This window comes from Protomyctophum parallelum (genome assembly GCF_964188405.1).
Source record: "Protomyctophum parallelum genome assembly, chromosome: 3".
In the NCBI taxonomy this organism is placed as follows: domain Eukaryota; kingdom Metazoa; phylum Chordata; class Actinopteri; order Myctophiformes; family Myctophidae; genus Protomyctophum; species Protomyctophum parallelum.
The window spans coordinates 47,039,116-47,065,887 of record NC_139698.1 but is presented as its reverse complement, the minus strand read 5'-3'; the positions used below and the strand labels follow the sequence as shown (position 1 = coordinate 47,065,887).

Below are 26,772 nucleotides of genomic sequence, written 5' to 3'. Positions count from 1 at the left end.
ATTTAAACTAGAAACACATAGTGTTGAATTAATTATGTTAAAACTGCACAATTTTGGTTAGCCTAGAAACCAGAAAAATCTGCCAGTGCAAAACAATTAAAATAAATAAACTTGGTAGACAGACGACAGGGCCAATTTATTATTATTTTTGCAGACTCAAGGCATTAACTTTAGAATACATATGAATATGGAATGCAGGTTTGAATTGGAGTGGAGTCAAATTAATTTCCCTCTGAACCATTAATGCAGCCTTTTAAGGTGGATCTTTGGGGGGTCATTTTGTTGTACATTTGTGTTGTTGGAAATGTTTCAAAACATCTGCAGAAATTGGTCCTGTACCTGTTTTTCAGCCTTTCTTGAATTTTCTTATTGCAAACACACGTCATTGTTATTTTACAACAACCACAAGAACAAGGACAAAGGGGGGACATTAAATGCACTTCTTTTCACAGATTCAGCACCTTGGACAGCAGACTGGTTACTCAGGTTATTCATTCATTTTGGGGGGAAAAACACACACACACCAACACACCAAAAATAATCTTTATTTTCAAAATATTTACAATAAGCCTATATTGTATGCAATATAGGCTTCAAATACACACCACCACCCGAAATAAATGATTACAACCCGAACCACAATGTCAATGTAGCCTACTACAACACAATGCTTGTGTGACATGACTGCAAACACTAGGTCGCTTTTTCCCCTCATAGATTCAGCCCTACAACACAAACACAAATGGAACCAAATGCAAACTGTAAGGGTTGTATGGTAGACTAGAGTATGTTAATATGAACTAACTAGCCTAGTACAGTGGTCTGGTGGAGCATGGAGGGGGTGGGGTGTTCATCCTACTCTCCCAAATACACACCCTGTTGTCAGGTAGGAAATCTAATTGGCCTACTGGTTACCAAGTACTGTAGCTAGTGCTGCCTGAAGCTCATATGCGCAATAACTCTCCTGGCCAAGCAGAGATTCTGTCTTGAAGCGCGGTATAAGCTGGGTCTCCCATGGGGGAGACCAGAGTAGAAACATTTACAGCAAGCCTAGGCCTGTGGTTCTCAAAGTGGGGTCCGGCAACCCCCTGGGGTTCCTGATGGGGTTTCAGGGGGGCCCAGCAAAATATATTAATATAGCATCTAAATCAGTTCGGCTATTTGAAATAGCCAATTTTGAAAATGTTGATTTTTTTTTTTTTACATTTTAACAACACAAATCTTTTCAGATATTATTTTCATTTGGGGTCCGTGTCCAAATACTTATGCATTTTGCGTCCTTGATATAAAGATGTTTGAGAACAACTGGCCTAATAGGCGACAGATTTGCAGCTTTTCACAAAATGTAAACATTCAACGGTTCAGTCCTCCAAGGCAGTGGTTCTCAATCTGTAGGTCGGGACCCCCAGGACTTTTTTATAGGACTTTTAAGACCTTTGTAATACCTCAAAAAGAAAGAAAATGGAAAAGACCATCAAAAGTAATTAACAAACTATATACTATAAAAACTGGCCAAACATTGGCCAAATGATCAAATTATATAAGAGCAAAAAATTGTGAAATCGAGTCACACACAATTGAATGCTTCACCTCCTACATTCCAAGTGCTTAATACCCAGTGCAAATATGATTGGGGGGGGGGGGGGGGGGGTCACGGTTTTGAAAAGATTGAGAACCACTGCTCCAAGGCATCGACCGGCTCTCTCTCCTCCTCTCAGGCGGTCCTTCCACCCTGCTGCTGCTGCGTCATCGACGCCTTCAGGAAGCTGTCTCTGCGCTCCAACTCTGGCCCCGGGGTATGACAGTAGCTGGGCAGCCGGAGGTCACAGCGGCGTCCGGAGCCGCGGCCGCCGAACGCCTTGTCGTTCAGGGAGTAGAGCTTCTCGGCGATGTCGTTGCGCACCACCAGGGCGAACACCTTGGCGATGTAGCGATGCTTGGCGAAGAGCAGGTACAGCTTCTTCCTCCTCCACGCCACGTACCTGCAGCGGTCCTCTGCGCGCAGTGTCACCTGTTTGACCAAAAATAAATAAATAATAATAAGCGGCTAACAAATCAACAGGATGTACAGTATGTTAAACCAAAGCTGCAATCTGGAACTTATTTTAATAAATAAAGTGTTATTTCAACCTATATGCATGGTATTATATAGTACTGTAGCGGCCTACATTCACCTATAAACTAGTTAGCCTACTAATACCTACTAAGCTACTAATACCTCATCCGTTGGAGGGGTAGGCTAATCGGAAGAGTAGGCACCTGAGAAGTCTGGGCACCCGTATTCGTATTATTATTATTTATTTATTATTATTTATTTTGATGGGCGCTAGCCCCTCCTATAGTTTGGTGTATGTGCGTGAGTCAGACACAAACTTTTTCCTACACAAATTAAATGCCATTGACAATGAATGGACAATTTTGAGTGTTTGTGTAAACACAATCATTGCGTAAGACGGACATTGAAGACACAAGTGAGACAACTTGTGATTGGCCGGAATGATGATGTATGATGATAAGATGTACTCACTTCACACGGCATGTGATTTTTGAAAATAGCCAATTTCACATTGTAGTGCCCAGACTTCTCAGGTGCCCACTTTTCCTGTATCAGTTGAAGGTGGTCTCGTAGCAGCAGGTGTTGAGACGCCACTTTTTAGTATCTCATGTGGAGAGACCATAGACTGTAAAAAATATGGACAAAGCGTTCCCCGGGTCTAACATGAACGTAAAATGAAGCCTGTAATAATATGCTAATTCCTGATGTAAGTCGCCATCTTTCTAGATCCGTTTGGTACCAGCTGGCCATTGGCTGGCTCCGTTTTGGACCAGCTGGTCATTGGCTGCCCAGACAACGAGGCGGGACTTCCCCCCTTCTTCTCCGTTGGTTTTTATTTTGACTCGAGTGGGAGGAGAAGACTCTTGAGTGGGAGGGGAATCCCGATCATAGACTGTAACGGTAGCCACGCCCCTCAGAACATACGCGACTTTATGGTCATTTTTTTAATTAATGGGACCATAATTTTCCAAAAAGAATATTATGACATTAGAAATGAGACTTTAAACTAGTGACTGGAAGAAGAAAGTATTCATGACCATGTTTATTAAGGTAATACAGTCTAGGTGAAGTTGGGCCAAAATACATGGGCCTCTATGGAGCTATGGGGCTTTTTGGGTCCAGTCCAGCGCCACAACAGGCCATTATATGAACTACCGATTTCAAATGAGGCTTCACGAAATATCTGGCTGACTGCCCCCCTGGGAGAGACCCAAGTTAAGAGTCCAATACATACATTGCCTACATTACGAATTGCCGCTTTTAAGTGTCCAGTTTGTCATAAGCAAGCTTATATTATATTACCTGAAATACACCTTCCTCCGATGGCCTGAGTGAATCCCACTCCGGTGAGTCCAGAAACTGGTATGGATAAATGTAATGCAGAAACTCTCCGTTGACTGTCACTATAATTCTGCATAAAGAGAGAGAGAGAGAGAGAGAGAGAGAGAGAGAGAGATCATGAAAGGATGCTGGCGCACTAAACCAGAAAAATGTGGCTATAAGATACAGGTGTTCAAAATTGTAAAATTATATATACTAGCCCTTACCCGTTGTGAGATATTTGCCCCCCCCCCCCTGGTGGCCGTGGGGGGTACTGCGCCCGGTGCGTTTTTAATTCACTAATAAATTCATTATTAATAATGAATGTGTCAAATCGAAAAAAGGGCTCCGTTAAGACCTCCATATGTCAATGCCTCTGTGAAAAGTGGGAGTGATTGGTGCAGGCAATGAGGAGATAAGTGTTTGTTTCTGACAGACAGACAGACATTGTTAGAATTATACAGACAGACATTGTTAGAATTATAGTATGATGATGATGATATGATTTGTTCACAACTCATTGTGAGTTTGTAGCCTACATCTGCTATATTTATTTGTAATAGCTGCAGCAGCATAAATTTGGGTCAAAGTCGTAAAACTGATTTTTGATGCTATATTAAACACATTTAGCTCTGTCCCCCATCCATACCCCACTTTGAGAACCGATGCACTAACTAAATAATGGTATAGTCAACTCTAATTTGTGGGGGAATTGCCTATACCTTCCAGACAGCAGCACCGACAGTTTGTCAATGACCGTTTTGCCCTCCATGGCGAAGCAGTGGTCCTTCTCCAGGGTGTGGATGTCGCCCTCGCAGCAGGTGACGATCTTCCCGAAGTGGGACAGCGACACGCCGAGCCTCTTGAACAGGCAGCAGTACAGATCCTGGAAGTCCCTGTCGAACGTGACGCTCCGCAGCCGGTACGAGACGTGCACGACCTGCGCGGCGCACACGCCGAACAGGGCGAAGTTCCACAGGAACGTGTCCGTGGTGCACGCGTCCGACCATGCCCAGATGCTGGCGCAGAAGAAGCCGAGCGTCAGGAAGGTGAACAGGTAGATGAGGCCGTAGAAGCCGCTGCCGCCCATGAAGCCCAGCACCAGCAGGATGTGCGCCAGGTGGAACACGGAGCCCTCGGCGCCGTCCCTCCACGCCGCGCACAGCGGGTGCACGACGGGCGGCTCCGCGCTGCTGATGTTCATGCTCTCGAAGTCGGGGACTTCCAATCCTTCCATAGCGAAGGCGAATAGCCTACTAGGCTACTTAACAATGTCTGTCTACTTCTTGATCCAAAAGCTAGAACGGAACTGCTCCGTGTCTGTTCCTCTCTCAAATTGCAGAGGGTAGGTAGGTTATATAGTTGCACCGTCAAAAGAAAGAAAGAAAGAAAGGAGAGAGGGGGGAAGTCAACCTCAATCCACCTTCCTTCAAAAGACAGACTGGTGAAAATGTCACCGCCCGCAGCTTAATTCTTAAAATATGACCCGCATGTGTCACCAATTCACACGAGCAGCAGCAGCGAATCCAGCGATCCCCTTCATGGTCCTGCAGTCCTACAAGTTACAACTTTCATCATGACTGTGTTTGTGCCGTCAAACCTTTCTCGAATCATCTCGCCACGCATTTTTAGGCACAGCTATGGTCACGACTCACGAACACGAACAACAAAAAGACGGGTTTGTTTGTCGCAGACTTGCGCCCAGGGAGAGCAAATAGCCAGCCGAGGCGCGCGCGCGCGCGCCCGTGTGTGGACACTGACTGGACACTAGTGGACTAAATTTATTATGACAGACTCTAGCTAGCTAAGCTATAGGTGAAGGTGGACTGACGTGCTATCTCAATAACATACTCTGTAGCCTAATCTAATTCAGATAGCTGAATTAAAAATGTTTTGAAAAAAAAAAAAAAAAAACATTTCAACAACACACGCCAAATAGGCAAGGCTACATACTATCTACGAGATTCTAAATGTTTGGGCTAGCTACATACTAGTCTATATGCTATTAATTTGTTAACATAATGATAATAACGCACGTGTTGTCGTGTGTGCAATTTAAATTAAAAAGCATTCAGATACCGGTAGGCTGAAAAACAGCTGGTTGGTAATGGACACCGTGACACCATTCCGAAATATTCCCCAGTGTCTGTGTTGTGTGTGACAGTGAGTGAGCCTGTGAGAACTGAGAACCATGTGGGTGAGAAGTTTCCGACACAATTTAGGCTACACTAGTAAAATCCCCAGTGTTCATTTAACTCCAGAGGGTCGACAAAGTGGAACCAAAACCAAAGTTATTTACAAACAACCTCGCGTCACCAGACTTTCCTCAGTCAACTCAGTAGTAGGTACAGTAGCCTAGTTTACGGAGTTTTTTTTACTACACCCTGCTGGAGTGCTTAGGCATTGCAGATGCGGGGCTTCTCGTGGCCCCCTCGACTCTTGCCCATTTTAGTCAATGCCTGTCAGCTCGCTGGAATGCGCGTCTCACACTGTGCAGCCCTCCTGCTCGCACAGACACGAGCGTGCATTTAGACCGGACGCTACGAGCTCATCTCCATTCTCTTTATTGAAGTCTACTCAAGTCGTTCCCGTTTGCCGCAAGGATTTATATTATATCGCCTGCTCTGCTGCTGAAAGGGTAAGTTTAAATCTCCATTTTCTCTCGGTATAATTATAGTTTGATGGAAGTTAGAAAGTTATTGGGTCTCTCGAATAAATACCACTCCTGCAGGCCTAATATACCACCGCTATTTGTTTTAACAAGCAAAGCCCACTCTCTGCTGTCAAAATTGATCTACTACTGCAACAACAACCCAACCGAAGACCAGCATTTGTATTGCAGAAGACGAAGACACCAAATGTATTTCGTTGCTAGCTCAGGCCTAACTATGGTTTAATTGCTTTAGCAAATATTTTGATATTAGGCTAAATTAAATTAACATGGTCCCATAGGTTTCCACGTGCAAGCCATATACGTGTGACGTACAGCGACACACACACACACACACACACACACACACACACACACACACACACACACACACACACACACACACACACACACACACACACACACACACACACACACACACACATATATATATATTGAGGCTATCACAAACAACATTCAGTTGCAAAAATAAACATACATTTTACGAGTTAGGCCTATACAATTGCAAGCCCAAAATGGTCTTGAAATAGCAATTCAATAATAATTAGCATATGAGCTATAGCCTATTTTTTTTTAAAGTAGCTAAATAATTATGGCAAAGCTGTTTCTCTTCATGCAGGCACGCAGAGAAACGCTGTCCTTCCATCTTGTCTGTTGAAGGTGACACTGCCACAGTGACAGGATGTCTGCTTCCCCGGAGATCTCCACCATGTTCTTCAGCACCCTGGCTCCACTGCGCTCAGCCATGTCAGCGGTACCTGGTGGTGGTGGTGGTCTAGGCCTGGGGGGTCTGGATCCCATGAACGCCACCTCATGCGAGGAGTGGGAGGATGCCCACCACCTTCTCTTCCACCTGGGGAACCTGTCCCTGTTGCTGGCCCTGATCATCCCCACCACCGTGGCCCTGCACATGATCCTGCTGCGCCTCCTGCTGTTGACAGGTCAGTCCACAGTGCCACCTGCTGATGGCATTCCACTACTGATTGGGAATTAAAGGACGGCCGATATTAGTGGCTGCAGGTTACTGTGGAATTCTAAATTTATCACTGCAGGCACTTGATGTGCCACTGAGCCCCATAGCGCTCAACCTACTTCAACAAGCCAATGACATTGGCAAGCCTATATTGAAGGTCCTTGTTACTATTAGGACGACTAGGACTGTTATACTGTTACAGAATCCTTTACTTCAAGGACTTTTCTTTTATTAATTATTAAGGGACCAAGCCCGAAGCGACTTCTTGGTATTTGTCTGTTTATTTCTTCCTCTTCTTCTCCTTCCGCCAATAATAGCAGTTCTGGCTTAACCGTGCAGTCGGTTTTCGAAACTTAGCAATATGGTAAAGGGCTATGCCAAGTTTTGTGAAGACACAAAGCCCACAACAATTGGCCTAAGGGTAGCACTCAATTGAAAATGCTAACTTTGAACAGGCATAGCTCATGAACCGTTTCACTGTCAGCAATAAATCGTTGATAGACATGAGTCTCCTCATGCCAAACAACTTTCGTGTTCAGAATTTTGACCTCTGATCACAAAATATCTCTAGAAAAATATATAGATACCGTACATGAAAACGTTTGTCTGTCAGATCATAGATCTTGCATAGTACAACGAGTTGGGGAAAAAACATGCGATGGGCAGCCAGTGGAGTGAACGTAAGGTTCGTGGCCAGGGTGGGTGTGAGGTTCGTTGCTCATTGCCTTCCTGCTTGGTCCCATCTTATCGCTGCTTGCAGCTATATTTATGTTTTTCTTTGTCGTTGAAAGAAAGGCTACATCATTGATTAGACATAAGAGCACAGTGATAGAGTTGAGTTGAGTTGTTTTGAGTATTTAGATTTGTTTTGTCTCAAACATAATGTTCAGAATGTCATTGAGATTGCTTGTTGTTTAGACAGAAGCTAAGTTTGATGTTTACCTGGTATCCTAGTTTCTATGATGCACTAAATTGTTTTCATTGCGCCCCACTTATGGTACACTTCGCCCTGTTGTTTGTTGATACCATTTATTCTGACCTCACACTTGTAAGTCGCTCTGGATAAGAACCACTAAAATGCTTAAATTTAAATTGAAAATGCATTTCAGACAGTACAGTACAGTACAGTACAGTACAGTACAGTACAGTACAGTACAGTACAGTACAGTACAGTACAGTACAGTACAGTTGATCGTGTGAAAGGTCAAGGACACACATTTTGACCTGAAGGCATTCAATTTATCCCCAGGCAGGTCCAATTGGTAAAAAATGTCAGTGCTTGCAAATACAGGGTAGAAGGGGTAAGTTGCACAGTGCAGCTTACATTAACAAGCAGTATGTTACTGTGACTGTACATTGTATCCAAGTACTGCATAGTTGGAATTAGTCATCCTGTCTCAAAGCCTCTCCTTTGCTCTGACAGGGTGCTCTCTGTTTATCGCCTGGGCGGCACTGTACAGATGCAACCTGGATGTGATGGTGTGGAATGTCGTTTTCCTGGTGGTCAACTTCCTGCACCTCTTCTTCCTCGTGTACAAGCGCAGACCAGTGAGTTGTGCATTTTAATGTATTTTATGTTATTGCTAAGTACGAACATATTCGTATCCCCTCTAGGTACGTTGTCTGCTAAGTACGAACATGTTCGTACCTAAAACTTTATACCAAATATGAAACGGTTTAGCCGAAAATCTACTTTTAATATTTGCCCAGTTGCTAGACAGTAGACAACGCCTTTGTCACCCCCAGCACCAGGAGTTTCGCTCACGGCCCCCATAGAGCTCCAGTCAAAGTAGAATCTTCTATGCCTCGTATCTCTGAAACTACGAGTGTTGTCCGTGGTTTTGATCATCCATCCGAGTTTCGGATATGATTTGTAATTTTGTATCGCTCTCGACATGTTAACGTTTCTGGCGAAAGGTAAACAGCTAATATTAGCCGATCCTTACAATGGCGGTCTCCATGCCGGGAAAGCGGAAATGAAACTGCCCAAATATGGGGAATATGCCATGGCAGGGTTTAACTACCTTCAGCAGACAAATAGTAAATGTGAACGGATGGATATGGCTATTCATATCCATATCCATCCACAGAGCTCGTATCTTCTTTGTGTACTACTCAAAACCAGACCGGTTGAGCAGTGCATTTGGATGCATGGGCAGGCTCTCATTACCGCAGAGTCGGTTTTGTATTCATAGTAGTAGCCAAGCGTATCACCTAATTGGATGGCTCACCTTTGAGGGAGTTAGGGGGATTGTTATTTTATTCTTTTATTCTATTATTCTTTTTCCATGCCCGTCTGTGGAAGTAAGTAGCACACTGCCCCGGGGTCGGTCCTTCTTTACCTGAATGAGATGCGCAGATCTTTCAGTATGGCTGTTGCTAGGGTAATATCAGTAGGTAATGGGTGCTACCTAGAGCTGACAGAATGAGAGCAAAGCTGTTCATGAGATATAGGAGGCCCTTTACGAAATACGTAGTACCATTTACTCTACATAGTACATAGTGCTCTGTTGCATATTTACCAACACACCGAATGTGCACTGACAAGTAGGTTACCACCACCACATTCTTCACAACTGTCCACAATTCATTCAAGTAATAAAAAGGTCTGAAAGAATCTCTTAACCACATAACCACTTCTAAAGCCATGCTTTGTTGCCCACGGTTCCCCCAGGGGTCTAAACTGCCTACTTGGTCTCCTCCTTTTTTCCTTCAGCACCAAAACTTAAAAATTTGCTGAGCAGAGCACAGATGCTCATTTTCAGCACTGCCATCATAGACAAACAAAGACACACCAAGTGGGGCTGGTAGCAGGGGAGGTACTCAGTGCTAATGGATAAAAATGTGTGCATCTGTTATACTGACCTGATGAAGATCCTGTGTGATCGAAACGTTGTCTGATAATAAAGTAATTCCTTTACCTGAAGCTGGTGTGCAGGCCCTACCTCCTTCCATGTTATGCCTTATTGGCACATCACCCACCGTCAATGTGCGTGTGAATAGGTATATGCTCTGAAGACATATACGTTAAAACCTGGGAGGTGCCTGGTATAACAACAGTCTTATACTGTTGATGGTCACTGGACAGCTCAGCTCCACTGGAGTAGCCTGGGTATTCAGTGCATTGCTCAAGGGAACTTTAGCTGTGTTGGGGGAGAGATACAGTAAGGGGAATTTACGGTCTGGGGAATTGAACCGGGAACAAGCACGTTTCTCTAACCTTTAGGCTGCCTCATATATGCTGTTTTCTGCAAATGTTTGCGTATTCTTAGCGAACAAGTGGACACCTGTTATGACATGCATCCTGACTTCCCTATTCTGGGGCGAACATTTGTCAGTTACAAGCTCAGAGTGAGCTTGTAGATCGGCTATTTTCTTGAAGAGATTTCCTGTAAACTCTACACCAAATCTCTCTACACTGTGTAGAGGAAAGAAATATCTGAGCAAGTGCAGAGCCAACCACAGTCAACCAAGTTGAAGTGGTTAAGCTTGAATTATACTTTGTTGTACAACGGTATAAAGATAACCAAAAATAGACTATCCGGCTCATTATGAGAGTCCCTCAAGGGTCTATACTTCCCCTCTTTTGTTTTTCTTTCCCAGAATGTTTGCTTATTTTTAATGAATGTTTGGCTATTGTGAAATTCCCATAATAGGGATACTAGGGACAGTGTGGTTAATAGGTCTAATCTATGTGAGAATCTATGCCTATAATGACATGCCCAAAAACAGGGGAGGAAAGGTTAATGTCCTCTGTTTGTCTGTCAGATTAAGATCGACAGGGAGCTGAGGTCTGTGTACAAGCGAATGTTTGAACCCCTCCACGTGCGAGAGGCCCTGTTCCAGAGGCTTACGGGCCAGTTTTGCACCATCCAGACCCTGAAGAAAGGTCAGGTGTACGCAGCCGAAGACAAGACCTCAGTGGATGAGCGGTTGAGCATTCTCCTCAAAGGGAAGTACGTATAGATCTGAGTCTCTGAAGTGTGTGTGTGTGTGTGTGTGTGTGTGTGTGTGTGTGTGTGTGCGTGTGTGTTTGTGTGTGTGTGTGTGTGTGCGTGCGTGCGTGCGTGCGTGTCTGTCTGTCTAAAAATCCCATAGACTTGGCTGCTGTCTGATGTAATCTTCAAAAGCCAAAAAAGTGTTTTCAAATGAGGGGATATTTGGCCTTATCTGGAAGTCCTTGAAAATTCAAAGGCTGACATTATAATGTGTTGCGTTACAGGATGAAGGTGTCTTACAGAGGCCATTTCCTTCACAACATCTATACCAATGCCTTCATCGACTCCCCAGAGTTCAGATCAACCGAAATGCACCGAGGAGAGAAGTTTCAGGTAACAGAAGGGTCGGATCGCATCAAAACAACAATCAGATAATGATCATTATTTTTTATTACACATATGCCAAAGCCAAAAAGCATAAAAAACAAGTACATAATGAGCAGAAAACTAAAGGACACTGTATAAGAGCAGGGGAACACATTAAAAAGCTATCCTATTAATCATTGAGATAAGCGAGGCAAAATAACAAACAAGTGTTGTTTTTATTTTCTGCCCTTATGATGCCCGGGCTGTGTTGTTTTCATATTCTCGTTGCTTTTGCTTTACTTAGTTTTTTTTCTTCTTTTTTTTGTCTTGACAACAACACTGTCACGGCTGATTGACAGGTGACCATTATGGCAGAGGAGAACTGCAAGTTCCTGTGTTGGTCCCGGGAGAGGCTAACCTACTTCCTGGAGTCAGACACGTTCCTGAATGAGGTGTTCAGGTATCTGATTGGCAAAGACATCACCAACAAACTGTACTCTCTCAACGACCCCACACTCAGCGACAAGGTAGGTTCAGCTTTGTGTTTGAGTAAATGCGAATATCACATTTAAAGCTCTATTATGTATTTATATTTTAAATACATAAATAGAGCTATTCATTTCAATAGAAGTTGCTCAGTGGCGTTTTGAAGCACCAGGAAGACTGCCGGAAGTACAATTAGAACTCAATGGCTTGAGCGAGCGGAAGTTTAGCCTAGCCTAGCCCCGGACCTCAAATTTGAGGTCCGGGCTTACACACGTACGTCCACCTCCATGAAAGTGCTGCAATTCCACATTTCGCCAGTAGGTAGTGGCAGCTTCAACGTTAGATAGCCTTACTGGGGGCTTGGTGTGATGTTGGACACGACCTTTGACACGATCCTGTTTCTGGTTTTGACAAAGAATGTCAGCACTTGCTCAGCAGACCTGGGTTCAAATCTGGGTAAAATAGTAAAGTTACTGTACATAGTGGAGCTTTAGTAATGATACATATAAAGTGCTTTTGTAAATACTCAGATGCTTAATCCTTAAAGGAATAGTTCCCCCCAAAAAAATATCAAGTATCACGTATTTTCTTCGTTTTAAGATTCGGAATGTTACACAAACAAAATGTCTCCATGTATTCAACTCATCACGGTGTGAGTAAACACTTTTTTGGGTTAAGTAGGCCTACTCCTTAGTTATCCTGAGCCATCTGGCCATTAGAAAATTAAGGAGATGAACAAAATTGGCACGGCATTAAAAATAAAAAATGTCTAAACTGATCATGGATTACTGTCGTGATGAGCAAAATTATGCTAACAATGATTGATGATGATGGTGTAAAAAAAATAGAAACATGCATCCATTAATGGACCCCTAAACAAATCAACCTTAACTGGTTCATTTGTGTCAATTCACAAATCACGGCCTGGGCGGCTAGGGTAGCAGTCTGTGCAGCCTGACAGCATGATGCAGGTTCGATTCCCGATCCTGACAACCTATGCTGCGCCCCATTTCCTGTCAGTCTACTATACATAAACTATCAAAATAATATGAATAAACTAAAATAAAGAACAACGTTACACACAGTGTAACGTTGTTCTTTATTTTATTTTACACTGTATGATATTCATGATGATGATGATGGCTACACCGCAGGCGGTGAAGAAGATGGACCGTCAGCCCAGCCTGTGCTCACAGCTGTCCATGATGCAGATGAGGAACAGCATGGCGAGCACCAGTGACACCGATGACGTCCTGAACCAGATCCTGCGTGGAGGCTCGGCCGGCTCCTCGCTCCGTAAGTGCCGTTGTGAATCTCATTTTACACTTGCAGCCAATCTACAAGCTCACAACTGTCACACTGTGACGCGTTGTGAGCTTGTAGATCTGCTATTTTCAGAGCGCAACACAGAGCGCAATCAAACATAAAATTACTTGTCTTTTAGTTCTACTGCATCGCTTGTCCACTAGTCCCTCCTTAACATTTTTATTCGTTGACAAAGTTGTCAATATATTCAGTCTTAGTTTTAGTCAGTAAAGCTTTGTATTTATTTCAGTTTTATTTAGTTTGTGTCAGTGAAAATAGGTAGTCGACGTATTGTTGTCAGCTAAATGAACACTGCTCCTGCAGCATACAAAATTTTTGATCTAGGGAAGATGAACCCTCCTGTTACCATTCTGCTACACTACACAGTAATCAACTAGAAAAAGTGCCCTTCTGGGCACAGGTCTCCACCAGGAGGATAGGAGTGTGTGATTTGGCAAAATGTTTAGGAGCAATATAAACGTGTGTGTGTGTGTGACGCGGCTTGGCCTGTTGTAGCGCCACCATGAGGCTGATTTGAAAACTGTCAAGTGGCATTTCTTCCAAAGCCTAGTGGGAATATGCATGCACAGTTTCACCACAATCGGACGCTGCGTTGAGTAGTTGTGGTGATTTGTACAAAACGGGTACAAAGCGGGCTATTCCTGAAAAGTTTAGAAGCCAATCGTAGCCAATGAGGGTGCATTATGAGAAATCAAACAAACCCGTCTTGATCACATGGCTATGGAGAGCATGTGTACCGATTTGCGGGAAATTTGGATAAAATCTGAAGGAGTAATATTAGAAAATGTGTTTTTACATATGTTGGCCTCCTGGTGGCGCTATAAAGAGCAGATGTGAAAAATTCCAGGCAAAGGTATTTCCTTGGCCTTTAGGGAGTTGGCATACAAAGTTATCCACAGATCCGTGCAGTTAGAGGTAAAAACACTGGACAAAGGCCTCCTGGTGGCGCTATAACAGGCCGTTCTGGAAAGTTTGGGGCAGAGGTTCATCGTTGGCATCCAGGGAGTGTGTGTGCAAAATTTGGCATCGACCGGGTTAACGGTGGCCGAGATTAGCTGCTCACGGACACACACACACACACACACACACACACACACACACACACACACACACACACACACACACACACACACGGACGGACGGACGGACGGACGGACGGACGGACGGAGTGCAAAACATACTCTCCCCCCATGCCTTCGGCCTGGTGGAGACAATAATTAATTTGGTCTGAAAGTATACAAATATTTGGTTCTATTCGTACACTCTCAGACTTAAATTAACAATAATGATTCTGTATGACCTCGATCAGTGGGCCAAACCGAAGCAGTGCTACTTTGTGAAATAGCTGCTCATCTGTTTCATACTGTCATGAGAATTGCTGCCTGACCTTTTCAAAGCAATTTCTAGTTATTTTAGAAATGTCCCATTCAAAAGTTCGCCTCATCATGTTCCTGTACCACCAAATGAATTCCAACACCCATCCAAGCTTTTGTGTACAATGTCTGAATACATTTACAGATGCATATAAGGTGTAAATTTGGTTTAGCTGAGGTTATTACCTAGAGAAGTCTTCCTACATGCTGACTTAGCCTCCCAGCTTTTGTGTCTTTAACATTTAGCTTTCATGCATATTCTAACCTGATGTCGATTGATTTGTATATTTCATTTCACAACATATCCCGGGTAATTTCTCATTGTCTTTACTCCAAAACATTAGAATAATTCAACCCCCCATCACAATCTTTCTTTACAATCATGGGCGTGCTTACACAGATGCCCAAGATGTGCAGTACATAAAAATCAGACTCCTTTGAGTGTTTCACTCCCTTGTTTGCCCATCGATCCCTCCTCTCTCCAGTGTGCGATAACCCTGCCACACCGATGATGTCCTGAACCATTTCGTTTCAGTACTTCCGAAATCCACAGCCCTGTGTGGAAACAATTGTGGCTCCTCCTAGCATATTGAATATCATGCAAAGCATAATATATAAAATAATACTTCTAAATGTATGAACAGCATTGTGGTACCCCATTTCGGTTGGTCCACGGGAGCAAAATTAGTTGTTTCCTAATGGGGTATACATTATAATTTTTTATTTTTTCCCGTATAGTTTGTGTCATCAAAGCCTTTTCACTGACACTGTTCCTCCTATATCCCTCCTCCAGCTATGACTCAGCTCACTCCCTCAGATTGAGCCATTCCCTGACAGGGGTGTAAGACCATTTATATTTTATCTCACTCCTACCTCGCCTCACACCTCAACACTCCATACCCCCTCCCCACATTATCCCCATAAAATTGACCCTTCCCACCGCCTCTCCCCTCACTACTGTATGCTACCTTAAAACTAGCTCAACGTAGAGCTTTTAACCCCCTAAAAACTCTCTCTCTTCTCCCTGCTCTAAACTGAGTGCTCCTCCTGTAACCTGGTGTGCCATTTTAACATTTCAATTAAGTTCATCCTTTATTATGGCTGTTCATGCAGCACTCATTCAAAAGCGTGCTCTATATCTATACACTAGTTCAGAGCTCCATGTCACGTGTAAAGTGGAATGTGCATTTTAATGAGAAACTTTAAAAAATACTTGAGACCGCTTTTACTCACAATGTGTCATACATATTGATCTAAACCACTTTCAGTGGGGTATTGCTGTTGAAGATGCCTTTTAGATCAGACTAATGGCTCCATTTATGTCTGGTGCTGCTGCAATTTGTTGGGGGTGGGATTGCATGAGCTATCAGTGAAAATTGCCTATCTGGAAACAGGACAAGCACTCAGAGAGCATTATTTTTCCTTCTACCATAGTATTCTTTTCCCTCATGTCTATACACCACTCCGTAATCACATAGAATGCACCCTGGAATCAATGTGTGACTATTCTTGTGTCTTTCATATACCATTGTAATAACCAGTGGTGGACTGGACAGTAACAGTTAGTACACTTACTTGAGTAGCTGTCCTTAAAGCCCAGTCCACATCTACAGAACTAGTTGCAACTTGCAACCAGTTGCAAGAAAATGCAGCGGTCTGGACTGACCAGTTTCCGACTGGTGCCATTTGGGGATAATGGTGTCAAGGAGTTGAGTTGCAAATCATTTGTGTGAATTGGGCTTTACTTGAGTATTTGTAAAAATACTATTCACTCAAGTATTTTTTTCAAAGCATGCACTTTTAAATACTTAAGTTTTTTTTTTTCTTAAAGCAAGTACAAATTTGACTGAGCAACTTTCACTTGTAGTATAGTAATATTTAACCGGGAATATCTATACTTTTACTCGAGTGCATGGGTCCACCACTCGTAATAATAATAATAATGAGGTTTTGTCTGTTTGTGTTCTACTTTCTGACCTGTGACTTTTCCTCTTGTCTTGGAACCTGAATGGTGCATTTCTTTCTGTACATCCATGAATGTTAACCGGCTTTCAGAGAGTGGTTTAGAGCTGAGCACCATGTGTCTTCTCCTTTCTAGAAAAGTCCCCAAGCACAAAGGCCTCCTCCATGATGAAGCCCATAGAGGAAGGTATGGAGGATGATGTTTTTGAAGAAGACGAGTCTTCTTCTCCCTCAAATTCCAGAAAAAACACCCAGATATCAGCAGTGGACATGGATGAAGACGAGGAATGAAACCAGATTAACAGACAACATTACAAGGAATATGGGGGAAAACGTCTTCACCCCTTGACCCTTGTAATCCTAGATAGTTACCAAACCGGGGTTACGTTTGTAAAAGATTTTTTTCATTTTTTTTTAATGATGTAAGATGAAGTATATAGACCCGGACATATATACTTTATCATACGACAAATAGCTAAAATAGTACTGTACAAGCTAACAACAGAGTTTTCAAAATCTCTAAAAAAAAATAGCACACCAGGCCAGGGATGTGGTCAACATACATTTTTAACTTGTTAAATTGTGATATTACCAAAACATAAATCAAATATGGCAGAAAGTATACATTTTCCAACAGGAAAAGCATAGCCTGAGGAGAAGACGGGAAATTTGCAGTACACACTGTAGCTCTTAGTAGTACAGAAATGTTTCATAGTTCTCAAATAACGTTTGGACCGCTGTGGTAGCCTTTGCATCAGGTCTTTGTCAGACCTGATGAAGAAAGTGTGCAAACTTCCCTTCTCTTCATATATGTACGTATTGTTGTTCAGCACCTGAAAAGGTTTTTGTTGGGATGTGTGAGTTTCCCTCTTTAATTCAGTCTGAGCAGAAAAGAAACATCCCCAATGGCGGAAAAAAACTAAAAGAATGACCATAGGGGGATGTCAAATGCATGGACTTCCCCAATCCTCCCCAGCAAATCCAACCCTGGAAATCACTATCAGCTTGATATTTAATAATACGTTTATCGTTGCTGTCGGGCAGAAACCTCTTTTTCGTGAAGTAACGCCCTGGCCTACTTGATCATACTACAGTAACACAAAAGCATCAAAAGTCGCAGATTCACGTGGCACTAAGCATCACACTTTGAGCTTGTATACCTGCTACTTTTGCTTTTTTAGAATTTATATGCTGAAAAGTAACAGTTTTGTACATAGGTTTCTTTGTGAGACTTTTCTGGTAATGTAACATTCATCATCCTGTTCACTATTTCTTGTGATAGTGTGTTAAAGTGAACATCATATTTGAAAATTCCAGTTTGTAATAGGCCTGTAGTAGAACCTTAATGTCACTATAATGCTGCTCACAGCAAAAAAAAAATCACTGTTCTTGAAGATTGTCTTCACATTTCCTTTCACTTATTCTGTGATATTTAAACAATGTGTTATTTTATTATTCTTATATACAAATCGTTTGTTGTGAAAATGTCTTTGTCCTGCTGCTCACCGCTGTTTAGTGTTCAACCATTTTAAATGGTGCATTATGATTTCACTGTTGCAACACATTAAATTAAACTTGAACAACCATGTATAACTGCACTCTAGCCTTGCCTTTGCTGAACACCTGGGATTGGGAGACATGAAAAAATAAATTGGGCCTCTTCCATCACAGGTGTTACCAAGTCTATGGAGGCTCTGTTCCATTTAGTGTAGCACAGTGGTTCTCAAATCTTTTTAATGTCAAGGAATTGCTTTTATCATGAGCATGATGAGTAGAGTAGAGATAGAGTAGTATACATCCATGATGAGAACAACAACATTGTTAGAGGTAGACCGCCCTCTTGAGGCTATATCTGTATCTATCCATGGTCTGGTGTGTGTGTGTGTGTGTGTGTGTGTGTGTGTGTGTGTGTGTGTGTGTGTGTGTGTGTGTGTGTGTGTGTGTGTGTGTGTGTGTGTGTGTGTGTGTGTGTGTGTGTGTGTGTGTGTGTGATGTGTGTGTGTGTGTATACTGTACAGATTAGCTAGAACAAAATCAGTGTGAGAAAGAGAAGGCGTGGTGGGGGAGGGACAGTATGAGTAATAATGAACAAAAACACGGAAGTTATCAAAGCCCTTCCTTGAAATGTAGACTGCACGCACGCACACACAAACACACACACACACACACACACACACACACACACACACACACGGTCACGCGCGCGCACACACGCACACACACACACACACACACACACACACACACACACACACACACACACACACACACACACACACGACCATGGAGGCAGCTACAACAAGAAAATAAACTACATTACCCACGTGGCACTGCCCTTGGCTTTGACGTCACGAAAACAGGAAGAATGATGACATTTACAGCAGCAGCAGCAGGCAGGAATATGACAGACCACTGAAATAAGGATCGAGGGACACAGACATATACATACAGGAAAATCATGGCTCTTTTAGTAGGAGAAGAAGACGAATCGGTTCCTCCTCGATGATCGCCACCACCAGTCAGATTATGATGGACGAAGCCCAAGAACAAGACACATAAACGCACACCAATCAGATCATATCATCATCATCCCCATCGATCGATAGGTGTGGTGTTGTGCCCTTTCCCCCTGGTTGGTTGTGTACACCTATGATGGAACGGGCGATGGAGCAGCTCAACGTACAACTCAGCCGACTGACGCGCTCCCTGCGCCGCGCCAGGACCGTGGAACTCCCCGAAGGTACAGACAGTAGTAGTAGTAGTAGTACAGTTCCATAACAGTCAGTCACTGGTGTGGAAAGGAGAACAGATCTACAGGACATAGCATCATCCATAACATAAGACCAGGATACCACTGTGCAGTACGACGCTTGGGGCGAAAATAACATATACCAACTGTACTCTATCAACGCGTCGCAGGGCTTGTAGATCTGTTCTTTTTTAACCCCCATGCGATTGAAAGGTACATCATCATGATGATAGCCATAGTATATCTGGGGCATTAATACCTATAGGCTATAGCTATTTATATCACAACTGTACACTGTGCGATATTTGAGCACCATACTCTTCTATAGGAATGCAGGAATGACAATGTCCTATGTACAAGTGTACTATTATTCCATTGCTCACCAATCCACGCTAGCCTTAATCAAGAGTCAAGACTGTCATAAATTTCATAATGTATGTATTTTATATAATATAGAGTCTGGCTTCATGTCAGAATTGATAAAATACTCGATAGTCTTGATCCAAGGCTATACATCAAAGCCTGATCAGCAAGTTAGTCTAGGAATTTAATAAAGCTGTATAATGTAACTTTTCTTTTGTGTGCGTAAAATGTTATTTTGGCTAATCTGTATGCTAACCTAGTATGTTAATATGCAATATAAATCACACAATTGCAGTGGTTGTATATTTGGTCTCCCTGCTCTTCTATTATTATTTTTTTTTTTAAGATATTTTTTTGCGGCTTACGCCTTTATTGATTTTTTAAGGGATAGAAAGTAGGCTGACAGGAAACGGGAGAGAGATGGGGGGATGACATGCGGTAAAGGCCGTGTCAGGTCCGGGAGTCGAACCCGCGGCACACCGCGACTGGATCACCAGTCCGGTGCCCAGACCGTTACGCTACGGCCTGGGTCTGCTCTTCTATTATTGACATTTTTATCTTGTGTCTCTGATTTCACATGACCTTTGACACGATCCTTCCTGTTCCTGGTTTTTGATCTGAATGCCAAAATTACATTTCTCCCCTGAGCAAGTTTAGCAGCAGGCAGGCTCTATTGAGCCTAGCACTTCAGCACAGGTTCAAATCGAAGGGATTAACAGGAAGGTTTCATCAGTGCAGCTTTAATGTTAAAACAACCCCAAGTGTGGGCCCTTCACTCACACCCAATTCTCTCCCACTTTCAGACAATGAAACTGCCGTCTACACTCTTATGCCAATGGTGATGGCTGACCAGCACAGGTAAGACTGAGAGACCAGAAGAATCCTGTCGTCATGGCCCGATTGGTACGAGTGGCAGATTTTGCATGCCACTTCCTGTTATGATGATGCACACACTTTGAGCACTAGTTCTGAAGCGCTTGGGTGGCGCAGTCGTAAAGTACCTGCCCACCAGCACGGAGGTCGTGGGTTCAAATCCACCGTGGTGCATCCGGCTATGTCGAGCGTCCTATACGAAATGAAACACAATTGGCCCGTGTTCGGGGGAGGGAAGGGGGACGGGCAGTGTGATAATTGTCACCTGTCAGCAGGGAGTGTCATTGGTAGGTGTGTTAGTAAAGCCAAAAAGTGTGAATGTAAGCATGTTATTTTTTTCCACCAACCATGTGTGTGTGTGTGTGTGTGTGTGTGTGTGTGTGTGTGTGTGCATGAGTGTGAAGAGTCTCTGCTACATTAGGTTGGAGGCGATCCAAATGTGTGTAACAGAACATTATGTCCCACCACTGAACAGCACAAACTCCAATGATCCAAGGATTGCATTTGATGTGTGGGACTTGAGCATAATAATGAGACATCACATTCTGTAACATTAACTTTGTGCTTTTCTGGCCCTTCAAGGTCAGTTTCCGAGTTGCTGCTGAACTCCAAGTTTGACGTGAACTACGCCTTTGGGCGGGTGAAGAGAAGTCTGCTACACATCGCTGCCAAGTAACTCATTCAGTCTATTCTTAGAATCCAGCTGTTCCATATCACCACAGTGGTTTTATGCCTTTTGGACCAATTTACTGTAAAACCACTATAAATATTATACAGTATTGTACAAATATTTGAGTAAGGTCTATGTGGAACTATTGCCGTTCACTGAGGATTTTACTGTGTGTTGAACTCGGATTAAAGTGTTATTAAGCTGTGAACATAGTCCTTCACCTCAATCACGTGTGTGCGTGACGTGTGCGCGAGGAGATTTTGGATATTCGATGACTACACACCATGGGAGCCACCGGAGGCTAACGATTGATGCTAAAAACAGTAAATAAAATACTATTTATTCTGAATTAAATGACATTAAACAAACCCAAGATTTCTTGTGTTAGCAAAGGAGGTTGCAAGCACGATTAAATAAAAAGTTAACATTTTTTTAAATTGAGATAGTTTGTTTGTTTATGTGGAACAATTGCCGTCCACACGCAGTAAGCATGGATTGAAATTCTCAGTCGCCACGATTGATTTCAGTCATTTGTATTCCATAGAAGCCAGCATGTCTGCTGTGGTAGCATGTTGCTCAGCAAAAATAGCCAATCCACAAGCTCTCACTGTGTCTGTGACACACTGGTTATTTTGTAGATCTGGTTATTTATATATTTATATTCTTAAACTAGCAGTATGATTAGATTTTTTCATAAAACCCTAATGGTTTCAGATATTTCATAAAACAAAGGTTAAAAGCCTCAATCTTTGATGTCTTCACCTGGTTGCATGTAGAACATAAACATCATCAGATTCATTTCTACATAAAAACCGGCACTAGTGTGGTCACACTGTTTCACATAATAGGACTTGGCCATTCTTCAGCTGTGAGATTTTATTTTGCTTTAATCCAAGTAGAGAAAAAAGAATCCCGCACACTGTCTTCACTTGAGTTTAGATTTATTGCGCAACGTTTCGGTCACCAGACCTTCATCAGGCATCATGATGCCTGATGAAGGTTATCCGACGCACCTGTCCATTGTAGGTGTGCAGAAGGACTTTTTCTTTTAGCTTTAATCCAATGATCCAGTTTTTTTACCTTGTGTACAGCTGTGGGTCAGTGGAGTGCCTGGTGTTGCTGCTGAAGAGAGGAGCCAATCCCAACTACCAGGATATATCAGGCTGCACCCCGCTGCACCTCGCTGCCAGGAACGGGTAGGGACCACTTGCTACACGGCCATTACCACATTGCCGTGTCCGTGTGCCGAGAGAGGGGGAGAGATGTTAGTTCAGGAACAAACCTCTGCAGATCTTCATCTTACATCCAGGTGGCACATTTTCGTTATCACAACAGCTGATGTGATGGTATTTCCTTTTAAACAGATTTTCTCTAAATTTCCTCAAGTTGTTGACCACAGTTCAACAATGTTTCTCCACACTAAGCATCTCTTTATTTTGAAAGCCCGCCATCTGAATAACATGCCATCGCTGTTGGGTGTAAAGAAAAATAGTGACATTTTCTTCCCGTCAGTAATAATATTTACGTGCAAGCAATGGTCATTGCAGTCATCGAAAAAGTATTTTCAGCTGCTCTCACTGTTTGTGCAAATATTGGACCTGCAATAAACAGTGGGATAAATTAGAAAGAAGTGCAGATTGCACTTTTGCCTGGCACCTGGATAGCATAATAGATGTGTCAGCATGCTCTAATTGTAGGTCTCTTACTTATTACTTGTGTCCCTCTGCTGCCCCCTACAGACAGAAGAAGTGCATGGGCAGGCTGCTGGAATTTAACGCTGACGTTAACATCTGCAACAATGAGGGACTGACTGCTGTGAGTAATATGAGTATCCTGTAACCTTTTCCCTGTGGGTTGATGTCACATTGTCACACCTTATTGTCGCCCCGTGGGGCCCACTGACTGGGGTTTGCTGTTGTCATCATGAGAGTCATCATTGCACATGGAAACCCTCAGGACAGGACACGTGAGCATTAAGCGCATGGATGCTGTTTGCCACTCACACCGATCACACAAACTGCCCTGGGTGGGAAGAAATGTCTTTTCTGTGCGTATGAAATGCATTGTATAAGATGACAACATGTCCTGGTTTGGCCAGGTTTGTCAAGAACAGCTTTCCGGGTGCTTTTATTGTTGGGTTTGGTTCGTTTGTAGTCAAATTCCAGTCATTTAGCGCAGTGGTTCCCACAAGTTTCAGGTCGAGACCCAAAAGAAAGATTAGACGAAGATCACATTTATGTTTAAAAAATGCTGAATTAAACGGATGTTTCAAAAATGTAAAAAAAAATAGCAGATGTATCCTGTGAGCGCTGTGAGCTTGTACATCTGCTATTTTGAGAACCTCTGTTCCAAACCACTGTTCTAAATCCTAAACAGTTTTCTGAAAAAGCCACAGTTTTTTCACCAATCTAATATTGACTGGGTTTCTCCTCCTCCGCTGTACTATAGATCCACTGGTTGGCAGTGAATGGAAGGACGGAGCTCCTTCATGACCTGGTGCAACATGTGACCAACGTGGACGTGGAGGACGCCATGGGGCAGACCGCCCTGCACGTGGCCTGTCAGAATGGACATAAGACGGTGAGCCCATTTGTAAAACATCACATCAAACTAATTTCACTGCAAGTCTGCACCAACATGCATGGCTTAACTCATTCACTGCAAAGGACGTGTTTGGACGAGCAAACAGCACCATCTTGTGTAAAAACACAGGTATGGAGTCGCTGTCCCAAACGAAACGGGAGGCGATCGAAGAATCTGATGCTGATCTGCTTCACAGTTATTTCACAGTGTTTTTTTTGAGCAAGGCATGCTGTTCTCAAACGATAACTTGAGAACGCAAGCTTTTCTTTTTCCCGTGAACGCAGCACACGTGTCCATGTCATGTGATCTGCCTGCACAGCCTTTGTGATCTACTGGTAGATCACAATCTACCTTTTGGGCGTTCCATGGTATAAACACAACCCAAATGTTGGTAGGGGAATAAAACAACGTAGTCTTTTTAATAACGTGTCCTCTCGACAGACGGTGCTGTGCCTGCTAGACAGCGGAGCTGACATCAACAGGCCCAATGTGTCCGGAGCAACACCTCTCTACTTCGCCTGCAGGTGAAGTTTGTGCGTCGCATACAGTAGCACTTCAGTGATGTCATCACCGACATGCTTTGTGACTCCCTTCTGTTCCTGTCTTTCACTGTCATTGTTGAGCATGGTTATTTCCTGCTCTCTAACCATTGCATTTGAACTGACCTATGCAGTGGTAGAAGAAGACGTTTTTTTACTCGAGTAAAAGTATAATTACCACAATGTAGTTACAAGTAAAAGTCCGGTATTCAAAATGTACTTGAGTAAAAAGAACAAAAGTATACAAATTATATATGTATAAAACATAGCCAATAGCCAAAGTACAGTATCATATAGGGTTGAATTGGTTAATGGACGTTTTATAATAATATTCCAAATCTGCAAAGTAAATAATAATAGTTAAGTTCAAATAATTGTGGAGTAAAAGTACAATATTTGCCACTGACATGTAGTGGAGTAGAAATACAAATATTGAAAATGGCTAAAAAAAAACAGGTACAGTACAGTAGTTTAGTAAATGTAATTAGTTACTTTACACCACTGGCCCTGTGTTACAGTAGCTTGTTTTTATCAGCCCTTCCAATGACCTACTTGCATTGTTCCACAGTCACGGGCAGAGAGACACGGCCCAGATTCTACTGTCTCGAAGTGCAAAGTACCTTCCTGATAGGAACGGAGTCACTCCCCTGGATCTCTGTGTGCAAGTGAGCAGTGTTAATCTTGACCACACATTTTGATGTAGTTTTAGTCATAGTCTTTTGAATGCATTTTCATTTAGTTTCAGTCATATGAATATGTATCTGAAAGGTTTTAGTTTTAGTCGACTAAATATCATAAGATTTTAGTCTACTAAATCTACAGTTGGTGTTTGTCGATGAAAAAGATATTTCGGCGGGCCTTAATGGCATCGTGATGCCTGATTTTACACTTGGTTGAATGCTCCCTCCTTAACATTTTAGTCTAGTTTTTATTTGTATATTGACAAAATTGTCAATATATTTAGTATTAGTTTTATTCTCTCTCATCATAGCTTAGTTTTTATTTTGTTTTACGTCAGTGACAAAATGTGGTCGATAGATAGCTGTCACGTCACATTAGCTGTCATGTTTTTTACTGCCTTCGACAATAATGACAATGCTCCATTCAATCTCCCAGTGGTTCATTGTGTTTGAACGTAACCGTTTGGACCTGAGGCAGATTCTAAAAACTTCTTCTAATACCTAACCTGAAGTTTCTGAAAACCTTCAAATTCTCATTCAACAAATTAAAAAAAGAATGATGTTGCTAAATGTACAGCAACAACTAATGAGTCACAGAGTATTCAAAGGTTTAACAATGTATAGGTTGCAAAGCCTAAACCACACCAATGATTTGCCATGCAACATGCATCGATACTAGACCAGTCCCCTACCTGTTTCCCTCTTAGCTCAATGTCTTCGCTGAAAATAGCTGATCTACAAGCTCACAACCGGTTCTACTATCTTAGCTGAATGTTCACCCCAGAATAGGGACGCTTGGGGCTCATGTGGTTAATCTTGTGTGCTGGTGTTCAGGGGGGCTACGGAGAGACGTGTGAGATTCTCATCCAGCACCACGGCAGGCTGTTCGAGACCCTCATCCAGATGACGCAGAATGATGACATCAAAGAAAATATGGTACGATTTGTGCTTTTCACCTAATTTGAATTGATTATTGTATTTAACATTATAGTAGTTAAGTACAACAGTATTTTAAAATGCCAACAATTGATCAAAAATAAAGCTGTTGTTTCCATTATGGTCCTTTTGAACTTTCAACACTCAAACAACAGTGCAATAAACAACAATACAAAACATTAATATTAGAATACAGTTTAGAACAATATCATATATCCATAACAAAAGGGAATACAAACATGTGGAGGATGGCTGTGCAGCGTGTGCACTAATCTACACTTAAAATAAGCGAATTCATGCGCTGGGGTGGATTTGAACCCACAGAGGTTGTGGGTTAGAATCCACCACGGTGCATCCGTCATTGTCGAGAGTATCTAGATCAGGGGTTCTCAATGTTTTTAGCTGGGCACCCCAGGAAATGCTTTGGCCATGTCTCGCGACCCCCTCCCCACCACCAATACAAACTACAAACAATAATAGAGAAAATATGTCATAATAAATAAATACTGAAACCAGATATAATCATTAAGGAAAGTTTATGCATGTACTATGTGTACTATGTAAACTCTTCATTTTTTAATAATTTGGGGACCCCCCCCAAAATAATTTGGCGACCCCCCCCCTAGGGGTCGCGACCCACGGGTTGAGAACCCCTGATATAGGGTGTGTTCGGAAATGTGCACCGGGAATGTGGTCAGTTTGTTGAGTGTGGTGGGCGGTGACGTCACAGAGTGTGTTCAGTGTGCCTTATTTACGAACGACCACAGCTGTGACGCATTTACACGACTCACACCGGACAACCCCAGCTTCAGGGTAGGGTCGCTCAGTGCGGGCACTCGGCACACCCGGTGCACAGCGCACTGGATTCTCGAACGACAACGCACCGAGTGCACTGAATAAACGAACGA

At 42.8% G+C, this 26,772-nt stretch overlaps 3 protein-coding genes across 7 annotated transcripts in view; 2 read left to right on the top strand and 1 right to left on the bottom strand.

The window, feature by feature from the left end:
- Positions 1 to 529: 529 nt before the first annotated feature.
- Positions 530 to 5,652, bottom strand: popdc3 (popeye domain cAMP effector 3). Its single transcript, XM_083761108.1, has 3 exons — positions 4,099 to 5,652; positions 3,359 to 3,467; positions 530 to 2,011 (listed from the first exon to the last, which is right to left on the bottom strand). The coding sequence occupies exons 1-3, from the start codon at positions 4,611 to 4,613 to the stop codon at positions 1,715 to 1,717; spliced, it is 921 nt and encodes a 306-aa protein (XP_083617234.1). The 5' UTR covers positions 4,614 to 5,652; the 3' UTR covers positions 530 to 1,714.
- Positions 5,653 to 5,875: 223 nt separating this feature from the next.
- popdc1 (popeye domain cAMP effector 1) lies at positions 5,876 to 16,867 on the top strand. 2 transcript variants are annotated; one of them, XM_083761107.1, is made up of 9 exons: positions 5,876 to 6,014; positions 6,667 to 6,988; positions 8,444 to 8,568; positions 10,789 to 10,976; positions 11,243 to 11,351; positions 11,684 to 11,851; positions 12,965 to 13,106; positions 15,303 to 15,350; positions 16,608 to 16,738. In XM_083761107.1, exons 2-8 carry the CDS (start codon positions 6,730 to 6,732, stop codon positions 15,329 to 15,331), a joined length of 1,020 nt encoding a protein of 339 aa, XP_083617233.1. In that variant the 5' UTR covers positions 5,876 to 6,014; positions 6,667 to 6,729; the 3' UTR covers positions 15,332 to 15,350; positions 16,608 to 16,738. The 2 variants fall into 2 exon arrangements, with proteins under 2 accessions (XP_083617233.1, XP_083617232.1); XM_083761106.1 differs by lacking the exon at positions 15,303 to 15,350 and having other exon boundaries at positions 16,608 to 16,867.
- A 1,980-nt stretch (positions 16,868 to 18,847) lies between these two features.
- The window catches only part of hace1 (HECT domain and ankyrin repeat containing E3 ubiquitin protein ligase 1), a 31,307-nt gene continuing 23,382 nt past the window's right edge, over positions 18,848 to 26,772 (top strand). For 3 of the 4 annotated variants that reach the window (XM_083761380.1, XM_083761379.1, XM_083761382.1), the window contains exons 1-9: positions 18,848 to 19,211; positions 20,387 to 20,441; positions 21,039 to 21,128; positions 22,218 to 22,322; positions 22,866 to 22,941; positions 23,575 to 23,706; positions 24,151 to 24,233; positions 24,817 to 24,913; positions 25,763 to 25,864. In XM_083761380.1, coding sequence (XP_083617506.1) covers positions 19,121 to 19,211; positions 20,387 to 20,441; positions 21,039 to 21,128; positions 22,218 to 22,322; positions 22,866 to 22,941; positions 23,575 to 23,706; positions 24,151 to 24,233; positions 24,817 to 24,913; positions 25,763 to 25,864 — 831 coding nt within the window. In that variant the 5' untranslated portion in view covers positions 18,848 to 19,120. The remainder of the gene's footprint in view (positions 19,212 to 20,386; positions 20,442 to 21,038; positions 21,129 to 22,217; positions 22,323 to 22,865; positions 22,942 to 23,574; positions 23,707 to 24,150; positions 24,234 to 24,816; positions 24,914 to 25,762; positions 25,865 to 26,772) is intronic. The other variant, XM_083761381.1, reaches the window with a different exon arrangement.